The sequence below is a fragment of the Microtus pennsylvanicus genome, chromosome 4 (genome assembly GCF_037038515.1).
Source record: "Microtus pennsylvanicus isolate mMicPen1 chromosome 4, mMicPen1.hap1, whole genome shotgun sequence".
NCBI lineage: Eukaryota > Metazoa > Chordata > Mammalia > Rodentia > Cricetidae > Microtus > Microtus pennsylvanicus.
This window is the reverse complement of record NC_134582.1, coordinates 99128910-99140372: the sequence shown is the minus strand read 5'-3', so window position 1 is coordinate 99140372 and position 11463 is coordinate 99128910. Positions and strand designations below refer to the sequence as shown.

The window sequence follows — 11463 nt, the reverse complement described above, 5'->3', positions numbered from 1 at the left end:
ATCCGTTCTCGGGCTAGAGCTAAGGCAAAACCCTCGAAGGTAGCTCCTTTCCGGGATTGGAGGGAGCCATTCCCCTCCATCAACACACACAGTTTTAGCTGCACACCAGATAGTAAACAGTAATGTAATCCATAAGATAAAATATCAGATTCCTCCCTGGCTGTCATCCCCATTGCATTGTGAATGCATTTACAGCTTCTTGACTGAAAATGAGAGAAGCTAGTGCTTGTTTTCCACACAAATGGTGGAAAGTAATAAAAAAAAAACTTCAAAGATACGCTCCCACATAGTCGCAGCCTCCAAGCTATTTGCAACAAAAGCAGGAAAAAGGAGGAAGCTGGCAGTAGGCATAGGGTCAGAAGTGCACTCTTCCCGGTCCAAGGCCCCCTTTTCTTGGCGTATTGACACCGAGTTGGCGCAGGTCGGGAGAGTCCCGGGGATAGAAAGGGCCTCCTTTCCTGCTTTCCTGTCCGACACCAGTGCCATTGAAGCCAAGGCAAATCCTAGAGGATAGTTGAAGACAAATGACGGTAAACATTCTTTGCTCTTGGCTGAGGCCCCAAAGAACACACGCCCTCCTGTGATTCTTGTTGATTGCCAACCCCAGGAACTGTAAGGCTGTGGGCTCTGTAAAAGGACTCAAGTGCAGGCAGAGCCTGGCACCCTTCTCACAACGCAGTCTTTCCCCCCCCCGCAGAAGAATGGGGCGTTGCCTCTCTCCCCAGAGCCTGCAGCCAGGTATGACAAAATAAAAGTGAAAGTCGGAGGCTGGCTAAGGAGCAAGAGGCACGATCAACCAAAAAGGCTCATAATTTCAAGCCCAGGGTTTTTTCATTGTTACAAGGGGGAAAGTTAGCCATGGAAAGGAATCATAAGAAGGGCACGAGGCTCCAAGAAGAGGTCAATGCAAAGGCTGTTCAGTGAGGTTTCTGCAGTTAAACAATTCAGCCATCACCAGAGGGGTTTGCTTTCTTAAGAACACCCCTTTGGGGTTTTGGCGGCTCTAGCTACCAAAAAACGCACACCGCACGCAGCTCAGGATGGCGGCCAGGCCTATGCAAAGTCCCATTCCCTCAACACGGCCGTTTTAGGAGTCCCCATGGGGGTACCAAAATCTGTCAGCTCTACGCGGTAGAGTAGCACGATCTCTCTCAGTGAATCCCCAAGGAGCAGAAACCCCCAGGGTGGCCGCTGGGGGCCGGGAGCTCCTACCTGCGCGGCGGGACGGGCGGGGCGGCCGCACAGGCGCACACCCCAGCCGCGCGCTCGCTCCCTATTGGTGAGACCAGGAGGGCGGGGCCGGCCAGACCCAAAACAAACAACCTGCGCCCGGAGAGACTTTGTGGCCGCGCCGCCGCGTGGCCTCGGCCTGGTGAGCGCCCGGGGGAGCGGCGGCCACCTTGTTCCCCCACCCCCTGACCGTGGGCGCCCAGGCCCCGCCCCCGCCGAGCCGCCGCAGGGTTATATTGGGCCGGACCGAAGGTGGAGGCGAGATTCTGCTGCGGCCGGCCAGCGCGGACATGCTGCCCGGGACGCCGGCGGTGGCACGGCGGCTGCGGACGCGGTGGCCTCGAAGATTGGGTTCCATGGGCTCTCGAGGCTAAAGAAGTCTTATCCTCAAGAGTAGCGGGTACGCCATCGGACGTCAGCTCGGTGCCTGGAGGACGCCTGCCTGAGATCTGGACGTCCAACGAAGAAATCCTTCTGGACGCCTGGACGGATAGCAAATGCGCCGGTTTCTTCCTCTCAGAACGGAATCCCGAGGTTGCCCTGGCACCCGCTCCGCCGGGTGGTCCCTCATCCCTCGCTTTCTTTCCTCCTAAAAGCCTAAAATCTCTAAACCTCGGAGTAAGGACAGTACTGCACCAACTTTTGCTTCTCCTACCCTCAATACATCCAGTACTCACAACCCTTCCAAAAAATAACATTCCAGCGGAAAAGGACTTTCCTACGGGAAAGTGCCTCTCTCAGAAAGAGGCAGGAGCGGTACCTCCGGCCCGCGAGATCGCCACCCCGCGCGCCACTCGCTTCCTACGACCTCGCAGGAAAGGGGTACAGCGCCGGACGAAGAAGCACCAGCGCCGGCATGAAATTGGAGGTGTTCGCCCCACGCGCCGCCCACGGGGACAAGACGGGCAGTGATCTGGAGGGGGCCGGCAGCAGCGAAGCGCCATCTCCGCTGTCTGCGGCTGGCGACGACTCGTTAGGCTCTGACGGGGACTGCGCGGCCAACAGCCCAGCGGCGGACGGCGGTGCGGGGGATCTGGAGGGCGGTGGCGGCGAGAGGAGCTCGGGTGGCGGGCCCAGCTCCCAGGACGGTTCCGAGGTGGCCGACGACAGAGCGCAGGCCTCCGCGACAGGGCCGTGCGCGGGCAGTGTGGGCAGCGGCGAGGGCGCGCGCAGCAAGCCCTACACGCGGCGACCCAAGCCCCCGTACTCCTACATCGCGCTCATCGCCATGGCCATCCGCGACTCCGCGGGCGGACGCCTGACACTGGCCGAGATCAACGAGTACCTCATGGGCAAGTTCCCCTTTTTCCGGGGCAGCTACACCGGCTGGCGCAACTCCGTGCGCCACAACCTCTCTCTCAACGACTGCTTCGTCAAGGTGCTGCGCGACCCCTCGCGGCCCTGGGGCAAGGACAACTACTGGATGCTCAACCCCAACAGCGAATACACCTTCGCTGACGGGGTCTTCCGCCGCCGCCGCAAGCGCCTCAGCCACCGAACGACAGTCCCCGCGTCGGGGCTGCGACCCGAGGAAGCCCCACCCGGACCCACCGGGAGCCCGCAGCCCGCGCCTGCCGCCCGGTCCTCCCCGATCGCGCGCTCGCCTGCTCGCCAGGAGGAGCGCTCCAGCCCGGCGAGCAAGTTCTCCAGCTCCTTCGCCATCGACAGTATCCTCAGCAAGCCGTTCCGCAGCCGCCGCGACGGCGACGCGGCTCTAGGGGTGCAGCTGCCCTGGGGAGCGGCTCCCTGCCCGCCGCTGCGTGCCTACCCCGCTCTCCTTCCCGCTGCGCCGGGCGGCTCCCTGCTGCCGCTCTGTGCCTACGGCGCGGGCGAGCCCACGCAGCTGGCGTCGCGCGGAGCCGAGGTGCAGCCCGCAGCGCCCCTGCTGCTGGCACCCCTGTCCCCCGCCACCACCGCAACCAAGCCATTCCGAGGTTCCGAGACAAGCGGCGCGGCGCACCTGTACTGCCCCCTACGGCTGCCCGCGACCCTGCAGGCGGCTTCGGCCTGCGGTCCGGGCCCGCACCTGTCCTACCCGGTGGAAACGCTGCTAGCTTGAAGTGAGCTCTGAGCTCAGCAGAGGGCCTGGGGTAGGATCGGGGACTCCATTTGTTGAGGAGGTTGCTATGCAGGCTCCAAGGCTGTGCACCTTCCACTTTCCAGAGGAATAGAGTTGTTTGGTTTTTTTGTTTTTAAATCTCCTTCAGACGTGCCTTAAAGTTAAGCATTTTGACCCAAGTGTTTTAACTTAGTCCGGAATAGTTTCCTTTGTCTTTTGTAAGGAGGATCAAAGCCTTTCTTTTCTATTTTTTGGCCAAGCCTGTCCTTTCCTGCATAAAAGCTTTCCTCTCCCTCCTACTCCTACTATTTTTGTTGCACCTTCCACTGATTTATCTTTCCCACCCTCAAAAAAAGAAAAAAGTACATCAGGGAACCACTCCATGGGATAAATGATATGACTACTGTTTGGGGTTTGGGGGCCCCGTTGGGTGTGCGCATGCGGTGTTCACAGGCGTGACTGAATGTGAGAGAGCTGTCAGTCTTCGGACATTTTCTCTGCTACCAACCAATGCTTCACTGTGCCAAAAAAGGGGGAAATGTTGTTGGGTTTTGTAATTAAATTATTTATATATTTTTGGAACCTGAATTGAAATGTTGCAGGCAACGGCTACAGCTTTATTAGTGGTTACCTAACTGTGGTCTTCTTGGGCCAAGCAATTTCTTTAAAGGAGAAGTTAACATTATGTTTGCGGGGTGCCAGGGCCACCACCACATGAAACCAAGTGTGATTTTTATTTTAATATTATTTGTGTCTGTGTATATATTCATGTATAAATTTTATGAAGCCCAGGCATACTGCTTGTTTTTTTTAATAAAATTTACAGTTGATCTACAAAACACTTTGTGGTGATAGATTGGGGTAGAGATTTTTACCACAAGCCCCCCCCCAAAAAATGGGTTCAGAGTTGAGTCTCAGAAAACTTCATACTGGGATCAAAATATTTGTGGTTTTATTTTCAGATATTGCTTTACAATATCCTGGATAGGCCTTCCATCAATAGGGTTCCCTAGATCAAAGACATGCAGGAGTTAGCACAAGGCATAGATCTGCCTGTCTCGCTCCCCTAAGACTCTTGAAGCAGACCTGTTGAACTATGCAATGAGCTTATAGTCAGGTGAACATTTTCAAGTCAGTTGACTGAAGCTTGAAACTGGATCTTGGCATAAAATTAATTCAAACCACCAAAATTGTCTTAAGGCAATTTTCAGAGCAACTTGAATGTCAATGTTTTTTATCAAAACAAAACTACCTCTTAGTGAACTAAAACATTTGCCTGGGTGTGAACACGTAGGTGTGGACATTGATTTCTTGGTAAGCTCAAAAGCAACAGGTCCCTAACAGATTGCGCACTCTGGAATTCTAAAGAACCGTGCAAGGGGTGAGAAATCCAGAGAGAAGAAACTTAGGCTTCCTTGCCATCCCTTCCATTCTTATCCCTGTCTTATCCCTGACTGTAAGATGACCTGGAATTTAAACATTTCAAGGTGAAGAAAGCAATGAACCTGTTGGAGGGTGCTCCTTCTTGGCTCAGGCATAGAAGAAAGATCATGCCTACGTCTAGCTGACGAACGAGCCTTCACTGATTGAGGCTCTAGCTACTCGGTAATCACAGCAGTAATACTAACAGGATTTAGCTGTTGCAAAAGGTAGACACTCGCACCAGCAAAGCTGATAATGAGATGAGAAGATAAAGCTGGGGCAGATCAACACATGAGGAAAGGGCGGGCAGGTTCCATTCGTTCACAGCAATCGTGTTCGGCACTGCTCCCAGACGGTCCTCCATGAGTTTGAGAGCAGAAGGCAGGGGTTAGTTTGCAGTCGTCTAACTTCTACCCACCTTCTCTCTGGTTAGGCACCCCACCTGTGCAGTGTACCCCTGTGTTGCAAAAGCTGATTTGATGATCTTGTCCCCATTGATACTTAAACTCTTTTTTTCTTCAGATGGTATGTCTTTTGCCACTTAGGAAAATCGCTGTTTATGTCAAAGAATACAAAGAACAATTTCAAAGAGACAGGGAAAGGTGGTATTTTTTAAATCACAACCGCTTCTCCTACCCTCAAAAGAAAACAATCCCTTCGAATACGCCATGAGTCAACACACTGTGGTCCCTCCTAAGCCTTTGTCCCTAGGGACTGAAGGGTTTTCAAAGGAATTGTCAGAGTCCTGATTGTGGCTAGGTTGGGCTTTTCATGGTCAGTTTCATATCCCCTGCCACGACTCAAAGGAAAAGGCCCCAGAATGTGATTTTTGGGGTGCTGGGCTGCCAGGGCCAACAGAACAGCTTCCCTGCAGGGGTAGGGTGGGGCACTGTGCAAACACTTTCATTTCAGGCCACATTACAGTTTTGCAAGACAGAGAGACAGACCTTCTGAGCTGAAGCTCGGTCACTTTGCTGGTAGGATCAGCTGCAAGCTCAGCAGCTTCAAACCCTCACGGCCAGCATGGAGGAGATCACAGGGCTTGGAGTTTCCGAAGTAGGACCAAGGACATAGCGCATAGTAGCCCTCAGTCCACCATCACTCCTATTGCCCGGAGCCCTGCTGGGCCACGGCCATGAATACACACACCAGCTAGTCGGACACCGGTGCTGACCCACCGGAGCTGACCCTGGGCAGACAGAGCAGGACTAAAAAGGGTGGGTGTCAGGTTTGGTTGAGGAAATGTCTTTTGAAGGCTGCCAAGCCTGTCGAGATGTAGGGCTGGCTGCTGGTAAAGGCTCAAATGAGTTTTCAAAGAACTCTCCTAGTTCCTGTCACCCCCAGACAGCTCAATTCCCAACCTCCTTGAAAATTCCAGGCAGGTGAAAGACTGCGACGTGATGGAGGGGAAGACCCATGTCCACTCAGTCTTCCTACCTTGGCTGACAGCCAGGGACCAAGCCTGTCGAGACACAGAGGTCTCTGGAAAATGACATCTCCTTCCAGTCAGCCGAATTCAGTCTTCAGATCCCTTGCACAGTACTGTTCTGGTCAGTCAGAAGGTGATGAGCTTGACCAATGTTAGGCCAAGAGTGCCCAGTGTTTAGGAGTTTCTGTGGCCTAAGTGAGCTGGGCGGTGGGGGTGGGGGATTTCCACTATTGTGGGATGGTTCGCTCCAAAGCCCCCAGCTTCTGGATAAAGAGCACACGCTCCTTCTAAAACTGAGTCAGTTCTTGACACCCCCCACTCCTATCCAATCTTCTCCACAAAAACCAAGCGCCCCACCAGCAAATAAAGATTCTGCTAGAAGCTCAACAAAGCTCTCTAGGGTTAGCCTTGCTGGCCTGTGAGCATCAACAAGCAAAACTGACTGTGTCGACTCTCACTCACTCTGAAGTTTCACAAATTACATTTTTCTGCCTCTGGGTATGTATATCAACATATAAAACAAATCCACAGACTGTCGAATAGACTCATTTTTGAATCTAAGAAAGAACACTCCTTTATTTATAGAAACACAGTGGCCTGTGGGCTGGCTATCTAAGTATTCCACTCTGACTGACAGACCTGGAGATTGCAAATCCCGAGTTAGAATTCCTTTTACAATGATCCAGAGATTTCAGACCCAAACACACTTTGGTCTGAATTTAGCTGAACGACATGAAATTGCCTCAGTTCACTTCTGTGATGATGATGAGCGGATTTCCCAACTGGCAAGTGGTTCTCTCATCGCCAAAAACTTACTCTCTGCTCCTTCCCCCATACTGTCCTTTTTATCCCCCACAAAGTGGCCGCTGGCATCTTAGACCAGCCCTTCACTCCACTGTGCACGCTAGAGCCAGCACTGATTTTTACTCCCTTCTTTTGAGTCCCATGGGTACATTCCTGCAGACTGCAACAAGCAGGATTCTGCCTGAAAGAGGGCCTTCAAGGACCTGCCTGTGACCCAGAAGTCCCTCCTCTCTTGGGACAAGCAGCAGAGTAGATGTGCCTTCCCCACAGTCATCCCATACAAGATATCAAGCCAAAAGCAAACAAAAACCAAACTCTGTTGTACATTAAAAAGAAAGTAAAATGTCCCTCATTTTGTCCAATTTTTAACTTAAAAAAAAAAGAACTCAATATATTTACATTCACAGTACGAGGAGGGGATGTCCACTGACACCCAATGTAAAAGGATTTTGCTTCTCTCTGTTACTATTTTATTGTAATTCTTTTGACCACAAAAGCTGAGCTTTGCCTCGATTCTAGAAATTAGACTCTAAAGAGTCTTTCTGTAAATATTTCGTGCTTTCCAACACCACAATATTCCTCTCTTAAGTAACAGACTTTATAGTCCCCTAATGAGACCATTAAACTTTTGTTATGCTTTAACAACATAATTTGTTAATTCTTAATGTTGTCAACAAATGGCCCTAATAAGTATCTTCCAAGAAGACCGTGATCAAAACCATAGAGCTATAACTCGCCCCAGATTTGAGATCTCTTTCAACTTGGCAAGGATTCCGGGGTCACGAAGCACTGGGGACGGTACAGCTCTCGGTCCCCGTATCTTTTCAGCATTATTGAGATGGTCAACTCCTGCACAGACTGGAAAAAGAATGGCATCAGCCTTTGCTTTGGGGGACCTACAGCGAAACATAAGCATCCACATGGACCGTGCTTCCCTTGCCTCTCCTAGACCTCTCTGTGGCTCAGGAACTTTCACTCTGAGAGCATGCTGCTACCGAGCCCTTTTATCACTTCTACCCTGTGCTCCAGCTAATGTGCAGATTCAGTGTCCCTGCACACATTTGTTACTTCTGATAGCCAGTTTCTAATGACTGGGGGAAAGGTGGGAAGATTTTACAATCTATTAATGCTCAACTCTCTCTCTCTCTCTCTCTCTCTCTCTCTCTCTCTCTCTCTCTCACACACACACACACACACACACACACACACACACCATGCAAAACCCACCCAAGAAGGAGATCAAAACAAAAATGCTAAGGAGGCTCCATCTGAACTTCAGTTGGGTCACCCTAGGGAAGCGATCACCCCTGTGGCCTTCGGTAGAACCACAGCCGGGAGAGTCGTGTCTTACACGCTTCTCACCATTGGCCTCCATGAAAACTCCCACACAGTGTCAAAGATGATAGGCGGGTATTTCTTTCTTTCCCCTACACTCAGTTGACCTGGGGTCAAGTGCATATTTCGGTGCAGCCGTGTTTCAGAGTATGGCAGCATTGCAAGGCATAGTTAGAGTTCTCCCAGATAATACGGAATCTATAGTGACTGTTAACATAAAGAACACTTCCATCTTGTCATTCAGACTTGGTACAATGCGTATTTACAGTAATATTTCCTCCCAATGCATTCCTGAAGATCCTAACTTCTCACTGAAGCCTCAGTTCAGGGAGATAGGCATAAAACACTGGCATGCTACTTTCAGGGGGCAAGAGGCAGAAGCTAAGAGACTTTGGGGCTGTTTTCAACAGACTTCATCATAAGTAAGGCATTTAGGACTCAGACACTGAGTTGAGAGATCAAGTCGGTCCTTCTTTTGTTCGAGAGGCAATTCTCAAGACTAAAGAAATGACACACCTTAAGACTACAGGTAGCACTCAGAAGCCTGAGGATGGAAATACATATGTCCACAGGCCTGTATAGATGCAACTTAAAAAAGGTACTAGTCATTAATTGTGAGAAACTTTAGGGAAGATAAATCTGGGAACTTGAGAAAAGTCCTAAGACCAGCCCAACTAATAATCCATATTTAGACTTAGGAAAATATATCCAAAGTTACACAATTGTCCCTACAGAGTGAACTACTCTGGGGGTACTGCTATTTTTCTGGGGTAGCCCGTATTTCCCTTTGGCATCTTCTGGACCTAGAATCCTGGTTTGCCCTTCCTGAAGTAGATATCAGACAGCTACCTCCAAAGCTGGACGTTGCCCCCTGCCCACAGAATGCCAGTCGGTGACCAGCAGGAGTCAAAGGTCAAACATGACTGGTATCTCAATCTGTTCCTCTGTCATCACTGGGCACAGTGCCAGAAAACCAGGATGCTTTGGGGGCTTTTATCCTCTTAGGAAACATCCTTATCCCAGTGGTCTCCACAGACATTTCAGGGCCCCTGTTGAAGGACTACAAGTCCCAGAAGTCAGCAGGAGTATGAAGCTAAAATGGAGCTCGATAGCACAGAGCACCTTGGCAGCTAAGATTCTGTGGGGGTTGCTCAGTGACACAGAAGGATCTCCAGGTGTTGAAAGGTGACATCTGTACACTCCCACATCCTCGTTACCCCGAAAAAGGCCAAATCGGATCCACAACTGCCAGCAGCTAGGATGAGGTTACTCTCAGGTAGTAGAGCTGCTCTCCATGGTGACCGCAATGGTTGTTCTGTTACTACACACCCTGCTGACACTGAAGTCACTTAAGTAACATAAGTGAGGGTGCAAATTATGCCTCAATCACTCTGACTTCTGGGAATGATGATGCTTCCTTGGTGCCTAAACCAGCCATGTTCCTTACTAACAGTTAAATTAAAGGAGATAACCCCTCCTTTGCGGAACTCAGTTAACTGGGTCATTTTAGGGGGCACTCTCCCATACCTCTGAAGTTAGACATGGCTCCTCACAGCCCTTCCCAACTTGGGCTAAGCCGCACTTATCACCTGTGCCTGTTACTCCTCAGTACATGGGTAAGAAGCACAGACGGGACACACACTCTTCTTCAACGGTGTGTGGGCTGAGAAAAGATGGACACAGACTGTCCAAATGGGAAGACGCACTGCTTCTACAGACAGGTTCCTTTAAAACAAACAAACAAAATGGCTCCAGGGATCCTTCCCACTTCCAAATGCAGATCAAAAGCCCAGAACCCTGAAAGTAAGGAAAAGAAGGACCTGAGCATGAACTAGCTGGGTTCTATGGCACCCCACATACGATTAAACAGCCTTATCCATTCCTGCTTTCAGAAAGGAGCCCCCATAGGAAAGGCGTCATGCGGATGCGCCTCCCTCAGATTCCTGACCCTACGTGAACTCCAGTTCTGTAACCACAGGAGTCAGAATGCTGCAGCAATGTTGAGCAAGCATAACACTTTTGACCCCTCAAAGAAGTTACACCTAGCTAGCAATCTGAAACAGAATAATTATTAGTTGTCCTATTTATTAGATGAACCCTTTTGAGTAATAGCCTCGGGGGACATTTATAAACGCAATAAAAGGCCTCATCCCAGTCAAATGCACACGGAAGTGGCTCATTCGAGGTTTTGGCTGAAGCAAACCTACGAGCCCGGGAATGTTTCTCTAGATGTGTGGAGGGCCTTGTTCCTGCTCCCTTCCTGGGCCCAGCCTCAGCATCTGCTTCAGAAACCCTAGTTCAACTTTGGAGCTCGAATCACCTGCCAACTTGGGCCCCCTATAAAATGTATGAGCCCCTATTTTCCAAAATGTAACCCCAGCATGCCGCCTTCTAGAAGAAAAGTGGGGTCTGCTGACGCTGGCTTCCCTCTCGAGCTATGTCCTTGAACAAAGCTAAAATATCTGAGCTCAGATCTGGGCCCCAGCAGCCTATCTTGCCCAGTGAGTCACAGGAAATGAAAACCACTGTATCTTTAGTCAGTGTTGATTCAGTAGAATCCAGAGCCAGCCCCTAGCAGGGCCCATGGCAAGTTGCTTGCACTGTGAGTCATGAAAGAGAGCCAAAAACACTACCAAAGCCCTTTCGTACATTATCCTATTGGCCTCAACAGTCCAGCTCCACCCCAACCCCTCCCACAGGAACCAGTTTGCTATTACAACCTAAAATGAGCAGAAATTCTACTTAAAGGGGGGTGGGCAGTGAGGTTGAATGACACTGGCAGCCCCCATTCTACTAAAACATGACTTCCCCTTCTCCCCTTTGCTAATGACAAAGCCCAAGAGGACTGATGTGCTGGCCTGCGAGGATTCTTTTTCTTTTGTCCCGAGCATACTACCCTACAAAGAAACCACAGTTTTCAGAGATCATCATCATCTTGTTGGCAAGGCTAAGCTTTGTCTTATATCCTTCACTGCTGGGCTTGAATGAAATTCCTTCTAGGAATTAGAAATTAATAGAATTCACAAAATCAATACGTCACAATCTGCCACACATAAATCACGATGGGTCCCCTCCCAGTGACCATTAGTCCCTATGAATAATACTCGAGGGTGTAACTGGAACCAATATGCCTCGAAACTCCTTGGGCAGATTATCTTGCTCGTGTCCACAGTTTTCTCAAGAA

The 11463-nt window shown here is 50.4% G+C and overlaps 1 protein-coding gene across 1 annotated transcript; it reads left to right on the top strand.

Moving 5' to 3' along the window:
- The first annotated feature begins 1045 nt into the window (after positions 1 to 1045).
- Positions 1046 to 4100, top strand: Foxq1 (forkhead box Q1). The gene has a single exon (XM_075969964.1). It carries the CDS (start codon positions 2087 to 2089, stop codon positions 3287 to 3289), a length of 1203 nt encoding a protein of 400 aa, XP_075826079.1. The 5' UTR covers positions 1046 to 2086; the 3' UTR covers positions 3290 to 4100.
- The last annotated feature ends 7363 nt before the right edge of the window (positions 4101 to 11463 follow it).